General features: G+C 39.8%; 1 protein-coding gene across 3 annotated transcripts in view; it reads left to right on the top strand.

Moving 5' to 3' along the window:
* Window positions 1-659: 659 nt before the first annotated feature.
* Window positions 660-12,098, top strand: part of MNS1 (meiosis specific nuclear structural 1) — a 39,421-nt gene continuing 27,982 nt past the window's right edge. For 2 of the 3 annotated variants that reach the window (XM_004779205.3, XM_004779204.3), the window contains exons 1-2: window positions 660-766; window positions 1,611-1,832. In XM_004779205.3, coding sequence (XP_004779262.1) covers window positions 764-766; window positions 1,611-1,832 — 225 coding nt within the window. In that variant the 5' untranslated portion in view covers window positions 660-763. The remainder of the gene's footprint in view (window positions 767-1,610; window positions 1,833-12,098) is intronic. The other variant, XM_013049286.2, reaches the window with a different exon arrangement.

The following is a 12,098-nucleotide window of genomic DNA, read 5'->3' as shown; positions in this document are numbered from 1 at the left end:
GCTCCCATTCCTATTCTTAAATGCTTCCATTTCAAATGGACTTGAGCGTCTACCGGCCAATGAAATAAACTTGATCACTGCTGCCTCCATCTATCTGCTTTCTCACTGGCAGCTGGATCATGTGTTCCACGGCAGAGCGTCCCAGTGACCCATACATTTTACAGAGTTTACCAACATCTGTCGGGGGTTGAGGTGAAGGCGGCTGCAAGTACACGCTACCCAAAAAAAAAGCCTCCCAGTTACCTAGCTAGAGGGACGGTGACCGTGCCTCCTCCTGCTAGAGATGCAGCCAGCCCTCAACACGGGCAGAATGGGCATCGAGGGCACAGGATGTTCTGAGTAGAAAGTACTTTGGCACAATGTACTAGACAGGAGTTGGCGTATTTCTGTGTAAACCGTTTCCACAGACCTCCCCTTGACTCCCAACCCCACCCAAATCACAGAATTCAGCCGCTTGAGGGAAATCGCGAGCGCCCCTATGCACTGCAAAGTGCTTGCGCCAGGATCCGGGATCTGAACTTCCCGCCTGTCTCGGAGAGCTGGAGAGGTGGCCTCCTAGCCAGCCTCCCAAGAAGCTCAGTGCCGATTGGCTCTTGCTGCGCCCAATGGGAGACCGCACCCTGCGCAGGTGGGCCCTGCGCGCTCTGGGGAGGCGGCAGTTGCCAGGAAACCGCGTAAACACCGGAGCTCTCAGCCCGCAGTCGCTTTTGCAGCCAGCGGTGGTGGCGGCTGGATCCTCCGAGCGGGATTTTCCTCTGCCAAGATGGTGAGCCTGTCGGGGGTCTCGAAACTACTTGTTTATCTATTGATCTAATTGTAGTTTAGAGCCAGGCTGCATCTAAAAATAGGATTTGGAGTGCCTAATCCGAGAATTAAGTGGGAGAACTGGTTCAATTTGCTTTCAGAAGCCTCATGTGCTATTGTTTAAGCAACGCTCGCGGTGGCTTCCAGCCTTTTTCAAATTTTCCCCAGACTCTATTAGATCTGCCCGATGAAAATTTTGTTTGGCAACCCCCCACCTCCCCCCCCCTTTTTTTTTTTTTGCCATATTTCTGGAAATTTGGGAAAAGATTAAGAACCTTGAACAAATAAGTGGGAAAGAAAGTCCAGGAGAGAGCAGATGAATTAGGTAGCAGCAGATTGACCTGTTAAATCTGTATTAGGAAAACCTGACCGGCTTCTTTCTGAATGATACTTTCTGGCCAAGGGGTAAAGGAGGTGCGGGGGTGGGCGTAGCGGGGAATGAGGAGAGGAATTCCGCGTGTTGTGGTAAAGAGCTAGGTCTATAGAGCTCACCTGCGTGTCTTTGAATACTAGTACTGCTATTTATTTAAGCCGAGGAACCTTGGGTAAAGTTGCTTTTACTTTTCATGTCTCAACTATAAGATGGGGAATAATAAAAGTAATTTATTGATATATCAATTATGTTTATCTACCGTATGTACTTTTTTATTGTGTTACATTTCTCTGAATTTAGGAAGGAAGCCAAAGGACCTTTGTTTATTCTGTTATCTATTTTTGTGCCAGGGGCTTGCAGCGGTATACTTTTAAAAATTAGATATTGGGATACCAAAGTATGCGTACTTCCCCCCTCCACCCCCCCATTACAGGCTTCTAGAAGGCAAACTTTGAGCTTCAGTGAAAGGCATCAGAAACAAGTAGATACAAATTACTGCAAACAATTACATGTCCAGTCAGTAAGAAAGATACAAAATCAAATCAGGGACCAAATGGTACAGAATGAAAATGATGACCTCGTGGAGCGCAAGAGATTCCTCAGATTATTACAGGATGAACAATTTGAGTTGGATATGGAAGAGGCCATTCAAAAGGTACATTTTACTATTCATTGACATTTTTTTTCTTTGGAAATGGTGAAAACAGCTGCTGATGCTGGAATTGAGTAGATAATAAGATCAGGTAAAGGATGTCTCATCATAAGTCAGACCAATGTAGTGGTAAAGAGCTCGGTTTTTGGAGTTAGACTGTATGATTTTAAATCCTAGTACGGCTGTATGTAAGCGTGCTCTGGAGCCCTAGGTAAACTGACTTTACTTTAATGCCTCCTCTATAAAATGGCAATTATAATAGTATCCGCTTTGTAGGAGTTTTAATAATTAACGAGTTAGTACATGCAAAGCACTTGGAATTGTGCCTGTAACAGAGTAAGACTCAACATTTTTTTTGTTTTTTAATTTTTTCACAAACATGAAATCCATGATTACTGACTTCCACAGTTTTGTTCATATAAGTAAAATTCAATTACTTTCCATAAAATTCGAAAGACAAAAATTTAAGAGTACCTTTTTTGAATTTACTGAGATTAAACATGTACATTATTCAGTGGTAGAAAATGAACATGTATGTATTAGGTATGATTTACTTATTTTTGATTTTGAAATACTGCCTTGAAGAATTCAAGTACAGTATGTATATAATTCCTAAAATATGGAGATAATTTTTATGTGGAAGCTTCTAAATATTTTAAAGAATGAGTGTGGTAAAAAAGGGAAACCAATTAGAAATGAGTTCTCATAAATGAAAAAGTTTCTCTGATATTTCAGAATTTTTTGAGTTCCTGCTGATGTTCAACATTTTGTAGACTATTGTGAGGAATAGCAAAAGCAACTTTTTAAAAGTGGTATCCATTCCTCTGAGTTCGAAATTCATAAGGCTTAGACATGATTTTTCAACTCTGAGCAATAAGATCCTAGGGATTATATATTTTCCTCTTCTTTTTATTCTTATTTTTTCTTTAATTTTAAAGAAAATACCAGATACCATATCACCTCTTTCATGTATATTTCAGTATGCATCTTACAAAATAAAGATACTTTCTTACATAGTAGTAGAATAATGCCACTATCTCAACTACTAAAATTAACAGTAAATTCTAGGTATTATTTAATGCCATTCCATAATCAACTTTTTGTGATTGTGTCAAAATCTGTTTTAACAGTTGGTTTGTTTTAATCAGGATCTAAATAAGGTTCATACAGTATATTTGGTTGTTATGTCTGCTAGGTACCTCTTAATCTAAAACGGTCCTGCCCTCTTTTTTTTTTTTTTTTAAAGAATGGGAGAAAGAGGCTGGGGGGAGGGACAGAGGGAAGAGGTTAGAGAGAATCTTAAGCAGGCTCCATGCCTAGTGCAGAGCTGATATGGGGCTCTATCTCACAACCCTGAGATCATGACCTGAGCGGAAATGAAGAGTCAGATGCTTAACTGATTGAGCCACCCAGGCATCCCTATCCCGTTTTTTTTTTTAACTTCATGTTTCTAACTTGTTAAAGTAGGCCAGCTGTTTTTTGATATCCTATATTCTGAATTTGCCTGTTTGCTTTCTCCTTTGTTCATTTAATTTGTTTCCCTAATGTCTATATTTTTTTCAAAATGGAAGTTAATCCTAAAGGCATGATTAGATTTAGGTAGAACTTTCTGGCAATCACTCCATAGGTGATGCTATGCTTGATATTGTACCACATCTGCAGGCACATGATGTGTCTGCTTGGTCCACTTGTATTGATGCTAGTGTTGATAAATATGTACATTCTAGTACCTCTACTGAGGCATTCTGGTTCCTCTGTTGTAAAATTCCTGATGAACCTTTCACCTGTGGTTTCACCAATGAATCTTTCCTTTCATTAGGGGTTGCAAAACACTGATTTTTTCTAATTTTGTTATTCCTTTCACATTTGATTAGCTGAAATTCCTGTGTAAAGAACTTTCCCGCAACAACTAGGATTATTTGGTACCTGAAATATAGTTATTACTGGAAAGGGAGACATATACTTAACTTTCAGAGTTGGTGTTCTGGTCACTTCCATTGGTGTCTGTCAATGTTGTTTTTAAAAGTTTTCTTTAGTTTTTGACTTTTTCTTTTTGTAAAAAATCTTTATGGACTCATGGGTCTTTAATACTTGAATTAATTGCCTTTATTATTATTTTTGATGCTCAAATTGTCCCATCTTTGGCCAATGGATGCTTTTATTGGTTTTGTGACCTTTTAACAAGATTCCTTTAATCTATGATAGCTTCCTTCCTTTCTGTCAGAACAAAATGCCTGGGCTAGTGATGGTTAATTTTGTGTGTGGACTTTCACTGGGCCATGTGGTGGTCAGACAGATAGTTGGTCAAACATTATCCTGGGTGTTTTGGGATGAGATTAACATTTAAACTGGCACAGTGAGTAAAGCAGATTGTTCTCTCTAATGTGAGTGGGCCTCATCAGATCAGTTGAAGGCCTGAATAGAAAAAAATGGCTGAATAAAAGGAAATTGCTCCTTCCTCCTTCCTGACTGCCTTCTGATTGGGACTTCAGCTTTTTTCCTGCCTTCATACTTGAATTGAAGTATCAGCTTGTTTTGAATTTCAAGCCTGTCAGCCTTCAGATAGGAGCTACACCATTGGTTCTCTTATTTCTCAGGCTTTTCTCCTTAGACCGGAGCTAAACCACTCTCCTGGGTCTCAGGCTTTATGACTGACCCTTCAGATCTTGGGATCACTTGAGCTGACTAATTATCCCATTTATTTTTCTCCGGCTAATGCAAGGCTCATTTTGTGAATTTCTTGCTTCACACCTAGAGTCAGCCTTCATATCAAAGAGCTCTATTGTTTAGTGGAAATAATATTTAGAAACAATTTCTGAGATAAATTTAGATTTATAATGGAGTTGCAAAAAATTGTATAGAGAATTCCTGTATACCCTTTACCTGGTTTCCCTTTATGTTAAAATCTTACATAACCATAGAAGAATTATCAAAATGAAGAAATCAGCCTTGGTACAATATGTTTTATTATAGGATTTATTCAGATCTCTTCAGTTTTTCCCATTAACTTCTGTTTTCTGTTCCAAGAATACAAACTGCCTTTAGTTGCCTTGTCTCCTTACTCTCCTTATTCACCAATGAATCTTTCCTTTCATTAGGGGTTGCAAAACACTGATATTTCTAATTTTGTTATTCCTTTCACATTTGATTAGCTGAAATTCCTGTGTAAAGAACTTTCCCGCAACAACTAGGATTATTTGGTACCTGAAATATAGTTATTACTGGAAAGGGAGACCTATAAGTAAGAGTTTTTTACTTTTTCCTGTCTTTCATGACCTTGACAACTTTAAAGACTACAGTTCATTTATTGTATGAGTTTTCTGTGGCTGTTTAACAAATTACCACAAATCTAGTGGCTAAAAATGTTTATTACCCCACCAAAATCTAGACATGGTATGTCATTGGATTGACTGCTTCGCCTCACAGGGCTGAAATCCAGGTGTTGTCTAGAGTGCATTCTCCTGAAATCTTTTAAGCTTATTTAAGTTGGCAGAATTCATGTTCTCGTAGTTGTAAGACTGAGGCCCACATCTCTGAGAGATTGCTGACATTCCCTGCCACATGATCCTCTCCACAACATGGTAGTCTGCCTCTGGTTTTCCAGTTTTCTTCTTTGTGTTGATTTCTAGTTTATACCATTGTGGTTGGAAAAGGTGCTTGATATAATATCAATCTTGAATTTATTGAGACTTTTTTTTTGTGGGCTAACATGTGATCTATCCTGGAAAGTGTTCCATGTGTACTTGAGAAGAATGTGTATTCTGCTTTTGGATGAAATGTTCTGTATACATCTATTAGGTCCACTTGGTCTAAGTGTATCCCCCAATGTATTTAAGGCTGATGTTTCCTTACGGATTTTCTTATTTCTGTCAGATGATGTAAGTAAGGTGTTAAAGTTCCCTATCATTACTGTCATTTCTCCTCCTTTCAATGTATTAATATTTTCTTTATATATTTTGGTGGTCCTATACTGGGTACATATATACTTATGAACTTTATATCTTCTTGCTTTATTGACCCTTTTATCATTATGTAATGCCCTTCTTTGTCTTTTATTAGTCTTTGTTTTAAAGCTTATTGTGTTCGATATGAGTATAGCTATACCAGTTTTCCTTTCTTTTCCATGGATATTGTTTCCCTTGTGGTTTGTTCTTTCTTTAGTGTTGTGTTTAGATTCCTTTCTCGTTTTCTTTTATTTTCTGTAAGTTTTTGCTTTGTGGTTACCATGGGCTAATTATGTTTATAACATATGTAACATCCTATGAATAGAACAGTCTATTTCATCTTGATACCAAATGAAACTTGAACTCATCCAAAACTCTACGTTTCTACCACCTCCCCCAACATTTTATGTTTTTTTTAATTTTTTTTTAAAGATTTAATTTTTTATTTGACACAGAGAGAGAGAGATCACAACTAGGCAGAGTGGCAGGCAAAGAGAGAGAGAGAGGAGGAAGCAGGCTCCCCACTGAGCAGAGACCCCGACGTGGGGCTCGATCCCAGGACCCCGGGATCATGACTTAGCTGAAGGCAGAGGCTTTAAACCCACTGAGCCACCCAGGCGCCCCACATTTTAAGTTTTGATGTCACTTTTTACCCCTTATTTTATGTATCCTTTAATTATTGTAGTTTTAGTTTATTTTACTATTTTTGTCTTTTCATACTAGCTTTATAAGTTGATTTATCCACCACCTTCACTACATTTTTACCTTTCCAGAGAGATTTTTACTTTCATATGTTTTCTTATTGTTAATTAGTACCATTTCTTTTCCGCTTAAAAGGTCCCTTTAACATTTCTTGAAAAACCATTTAGTGGTGCTGAACTCCTTTAGAGTTTGCTTATCTGAAAAACTCCCTCTCCTTCACTTCTTGCTGGGTAGAGTATTCTTGGTTGGAAGTTTTTTCCTTTCAGCACTTTGAGTATGTCATGTCACTCCCTTCTGGCTCGCATAGATTTGTTGAACAATCTGCCTTGTGGGTTTTGTTTTGTTTTGTTTAATATATAACAGATGGCTTATATTGCTTTTAAGTTTTCTTTTTCACTTTTGACATTTTAATTATGATGTGTCTTGGTGTGGATTTCTTTGCATTCATTTTATTTGGAACTCTCTGGGCTTTCTAGACCTGGATGTCTGTCTCCTTCCCCAGGTTAGGTAAGTTTTCAGCCATTATTTCTTCAAATAAGTTTTCTCCCCCTTTCCTCTTTCATTTCTGTTGGGAACCCTGTAATACAAATACTATTTCACTTGACGTTGTCTCATAGATCTCTTACTTTATCTTCAGTTTTTTAGAATTCCTTTTTCTTTTTGCTGCTTTGTCTGGGTTAATTCCAGTGCTTTGTTTTCCATCTCTCTGAGCCGTTCTTCTGTTTTATCCAGGCTGCTATAGAATCCCCCAGTGTATTTTTCAGTTCAGTTAATATATCCTTTGGCTTTGATTTCTGTTTTATACTTTCTTTTATTTTATATCTCTTTGTTAAAGTTCTCACTGTTCATTCTTCTCCTGAGTTCACTGAGCATCATTATGCCTATTACTTTGTATTTTTTATCCAGTAAATTACTTATCTCTGTGTCATTAAGGTATTTTTCTGATGTTTTGTCTTATTCTTTCACTTGGAACATATTTCTCTGTTTCCGTGTATTGTTTGGCTGTGTTTGTTTCCCTGTATTAGGCAAAACAGCTACTTCTTTCAGTCCTGGAGAAGTGGACTTATGTAGGTGGTGAAACTTCTCATTCACCATTGATTAGTTCTTGGTTGTCTCTTGAACCTTTGTGATTGTCCAAATAGCCTGATTTATTCTTGATATCTCTCTGTTGTTGAGGGTGTGTCAAGACCTGCCAGTGTTCAAAGGAGGAGGAATCGTATTCAGCACCTAATTTCAGGCTGAATGGAAGCCAGACTCTCAGGCAGCAGCTTTTAATATATGCAAATATATGCAGTCTTATGGGGCCACAGCTGTAAACCCTGCTGGCCTCCAGGTCTAGAGACGGAGGTGTGCCCTGGGCAACAGTTGCAAAACTCAGGACTCCAGATGAGAATATAAGCTCCTTTCTGGGAGGTCTTGTTGAGCTGCAGTGAGCCAAGGGGAGGCGTGATCATAATGTCTCCCCACTTATGATCCCTGGGGGAGTGCCTGCATAGCTTTGGCTTGTGTGGGAAACCTGAAGCCTGTTTGTTAGGCTGGAACTCTAGGATAAGGCAGCCTTTTTCACAGGGAGACTAGGTGTGTCTTTCATTCTGAGGTCTGTGCAGTGCCCTGAGGGTGTTGGCCTGCCAAGTACTGTCTTTCTGATTGTTACAGTCCTTGGAGCTCAGAACTCCAGCCCCTCGACCCTGGTAGCCTGGTGAACAAGGGGCAACCCTGTTGTACTTGGCATGCTTCTGCCCCGAAAGTGGCACTCACCAGCTTCAGCAAGGCAGTGGAAAGATGCCTGGACTGCAGGTGTCTGAAGGCTTCAATGATTACTGCGGGAGAGCGCCCTGTATCTGTGCCTATACTGGCCCCAGGTTGGTGGCAGGAGAATGCCACGACTGCTCCTACTTGTCAGCCCCGGCCAGGGAGTTAGGGGATGGCTATGACTGCCTCCATTGTCTAGCCTGCCCCCACTGTCCAGCCTGGGGACAGCGCTGAGACCACTTGCTCTCAGCAGCCTCAGTAGGGGGTGGGACGGTGCAGTGCCTGTGCCCTCCTACTCTGGGGGGAGTGGTAGAGAGCACACAGAAGGAGTCTGTCTGCCTTGCGTCCATCCCTGCTAGAGCACCAACTGTCCCTTGCTTCTTGAGCAGATTCCCCCAGACCAGCAAATGAATTTCCTTTACATAAACAGCAGATGATTTTCAAATTGGTGCTTTTGTGCTTGATTCTGGGATGAGTGAGACTGCAAGTGGATCTTTAAAAGGAGATTCTCAGTTTCCCATAGTACTTTGGGTCCCTTGGATGTCAGCCCTCTTTGTTTTCTAAACCAGACATTTTTTGTGCAGCTCTGAAATGTTGGGGTGCCTAATGTAGGCAGCAACCCCCCACTCCTCTAGCAGAAGTGCTGGACTGGTGAGATCCCTCTCTACGTGTCTCCCTGCCTAGAGGAGGTGGGTTTTTTTGTTTTTGTTTTTGTTTTTGTTTTTTGCCAGGACCATGTCTCTGTCCCTTTACCCCTCTCCATGTGGTCTTTTAATCTTTTGTTGTAGGGAAGCAGTTCTTTGGTTTTCAGATCCTTTTCAGAAAGAAATTGTTAGAAGATGCAGGAGAGACATAAAGTGTCCCCCAAAGTGAGAAGGCACTTTGAGACTGAAAACGAAGTAGGCCACTCCATCCAGTTTATGCAGTTTGATTTGAGATAACTTACTGAAGGGGGATTTGGATGGAGGACTAGTCACAGCAACTGCATAGTTACTCTCTGCCAAATCCAGACCTTGGTCCATAAATTTTTTTAGAGCAAAGGGCACATAGAAGGGCACTGTAAGATCAAAGGGTCCACACACACCTCAGAGGGAGTATATGCATCTAATTGACAGCTAACTTTTAATTAGATCAGGTGGCCCCACCTGTTCATCAGAAAAGGGAAAGACTATGTTATCTCTAATAGATTCTTAGCCTTTGTGGACATTTCTAAGGTATGTATATTCATTTCCAAGAGGCCAGAACATGTAGCCCCAAGAGAGGTCATTGAGCAACCACGAAAGATGGAGGGCCAAAGATGGAGTATTGTCAGCCTTTCTACAGAAATGATCCATATGTAGCTGTAGATTTTGTGCATCCATGAGGGGAGATGAGTTCAGGATCTTCCTATGCTGCCATCTTGGACCCTCTGATTTTTAATACAGTTAATTTGACATATTGTGTGTTCTCTTATTCCCCCCACATCTAGTTTGTTTCTTTAAATTTTTTTGTGTTGAAATAATCACAAATTCTTGGAAAATTGCAACAACAGTATGGAGAGGTCCACTTGTGCCATTACACAGAAGCTTCCCCCAGTGGCTACATCTCGCATAACTGTAGTACAATATCAAACCTTAGAAAATGACAGTTGTACAATATGCGTGTATAGATTTGTCTGACTGCCATGTCATTCAAGATCCAGAACCAATCCATCACCACCAAGACCTCACTTCATGCTGCCCCACTGTAGTCATATACTTCCTTTAGCCCCCACTATGTCTGATTTGTTTTCCATCTGTATAATTTTTGTTCTTTCAAGACTGTTATATAAATGTAATCATGTGTGAACCCATATATGTGTGGAATTATATGTCTGTGACCTTTAGAGAAGGTTTCTTCCATTCAGCATAATGCTTTGGAGAGTCATCCAAGTTGTTGGATTTATCAATAGTTAATTCTTTTTTATTAGTGAATAGTAGTGCATGGTATGAATGTACTGGTTGATTTCTTTTTAAATTTGCATGTTATAAAATTATTCTCTTTGGTATATACTATGGATTTTGACAAATGAATAGATTTCAGTTTCTACCATCACAGTGTCATGCAAACAATTCTATCACCTCAAAAGTCCCCACATGCTGCTCCTTTGTAGTCAACCACTCACTTACCTCTTTCCCCAGTCCCTGGAAACCACTGATTTCTTTTTTGTCCCACTAGGTTCATCTTTTCCATAGTGTCATATTTTTGGAATTATGCAATATGTCACCTTTTGGGTCTCACTTCTTTCACTTAGCAAACCAAATGTAAGATTCCATGTTGTTGCATGAATTACTCCTTTTAGTGCTGAGTGGCATGGTCAGACTCTAATGTATTGGTGTACCAGTTGTTTATCCATCTGCCTGTTGAAAAAAATCTGTGTTGTTTCCAGTTTATGGCAACTGCAACTAAAGCTGCTATAAGCTTTTATTACAAACTTTAATATGAAAGCAAATTTTTATTTCTCTTGGCTAGATATCTGGGAATAGGATGGTTGGGTCATATGGTAGGTGTTTGCTTCATTTGGTGAGAAACTGCCAAACCATTTTGCAAAGGCGTTGCTTTATTTTGCATTTCCTCAAGTCATGTATGAGAACTCCAGCTGCTTTGTGTTATCACCAGTACTTGCAGTTGCTTTTTGTTAACTGAAATTATTATTTAGATAATTATGGAGTCATCTGCAGTTGTAAGAAATAATACAGAGAGTCCCAATATACCCTGTACTAATTTTCCTAATGGCACACCTTGCAAAGCTACAGTATAATATCAGAAGCAAGACATCAGCAATGTCACAGTCCACCCACCTTATTCAGATTTCCCTTTTAGTTGTGCTCATTTGTGTGTGTGTGTGTGTGTGTGTGTGTGTGTGTGTGTGTGTGTAGTTCTGTACAGTTTATCACATGTGAGGTTTGTATATCCAATGCCACAGTCAAGATCCGGGGGAGTTCCATGACAAGGATCCCTCATTTCGTCCTTTCATAAACATCATCATCTCTTTCTTGGATACACCTACCTCATCCCTGACTCTGGCAACCATTAATTTTGCCATTTCAAAAATGTTACCTGTATTACTCAACAATAACAGACCAAAAAAAATCCTTTAATGGGTAGATGATTTCAATAGCCATTTCTCCAAAGAAGACACACAAATGGACAATAAGCACAAAAAAAGATGCTCAACATCATTAGTCATTAGGGAGATGCAAATCAAAATCAGTTAGGTGCCCCTTCAGAACCATGAAGTTTGTGTGCACGTGTGCTCGCTTGCTTTCTCTCTCTCTTTCTCTATTTTTTTTTAAAGATTTTTAAAAATTTTATTTATTTATTTGATAGAGATCACAAGTAGGCAGAGAGGCAGGCAGAGAGAGAGGGGAAAGCAGGTGCCCTGCTGAGCAGAGAGCCTGATGCGGGGCTCGATCGCAGGACCCTGAGATCATGACCTGAGCTGAAGGCAGAGGTTTAACCCACTGAGCCACCCAGGCGCCCCATGCTATATATTTTTTTAAAAATTTAAAAAGGACATTAAATGTTGACGAAGAGGTAGAGAATCTGGAAGCCTTATACATTGCTGTGGAAATGGAAGATGCTGTGGTGGCTGTGGAAAGCTCTCGGGCAGTTCCTCAAAAAGTTAAATGTAATTGCTATGTGACCCAGCAATTCTGCTTCTAAACATACAGCCGAGACTACTGAAAACATGTTCACACAAGAACTTATACATAAATATTCAAAGCAATACTATTCACAGTAGCTGGAATTAGCTGTTGACCATGACGCAAGTGCCCATCAGCTGATGCCTAGACAGACCACATGTGTTCTAGCTATACAGTGAGTATCATACCGGCACAAAAGGGAATGA

Source organism: Mustela putorius, unplaced genomic scaffold (assembly GCF_011764305.1).
Source record: "Mustela putorius furo isolate JIRA1106 unplaced genomic scaffold, ASM1176430v1.1 tig00003896_pilon_pilon_pilon, whole genome shotgun sequence".
Lineage (NCBI taxonomy): Eukaryota > Metazoa > Chordata > Mammalia > Carnivora > Mustelidae > Mustela > Mustela putorius.
The sequence above is the reverse complement of the archived record's forward strand: the minus strand, read 5'-3'. Positions and strand labels throughout refer to the sequence as shown.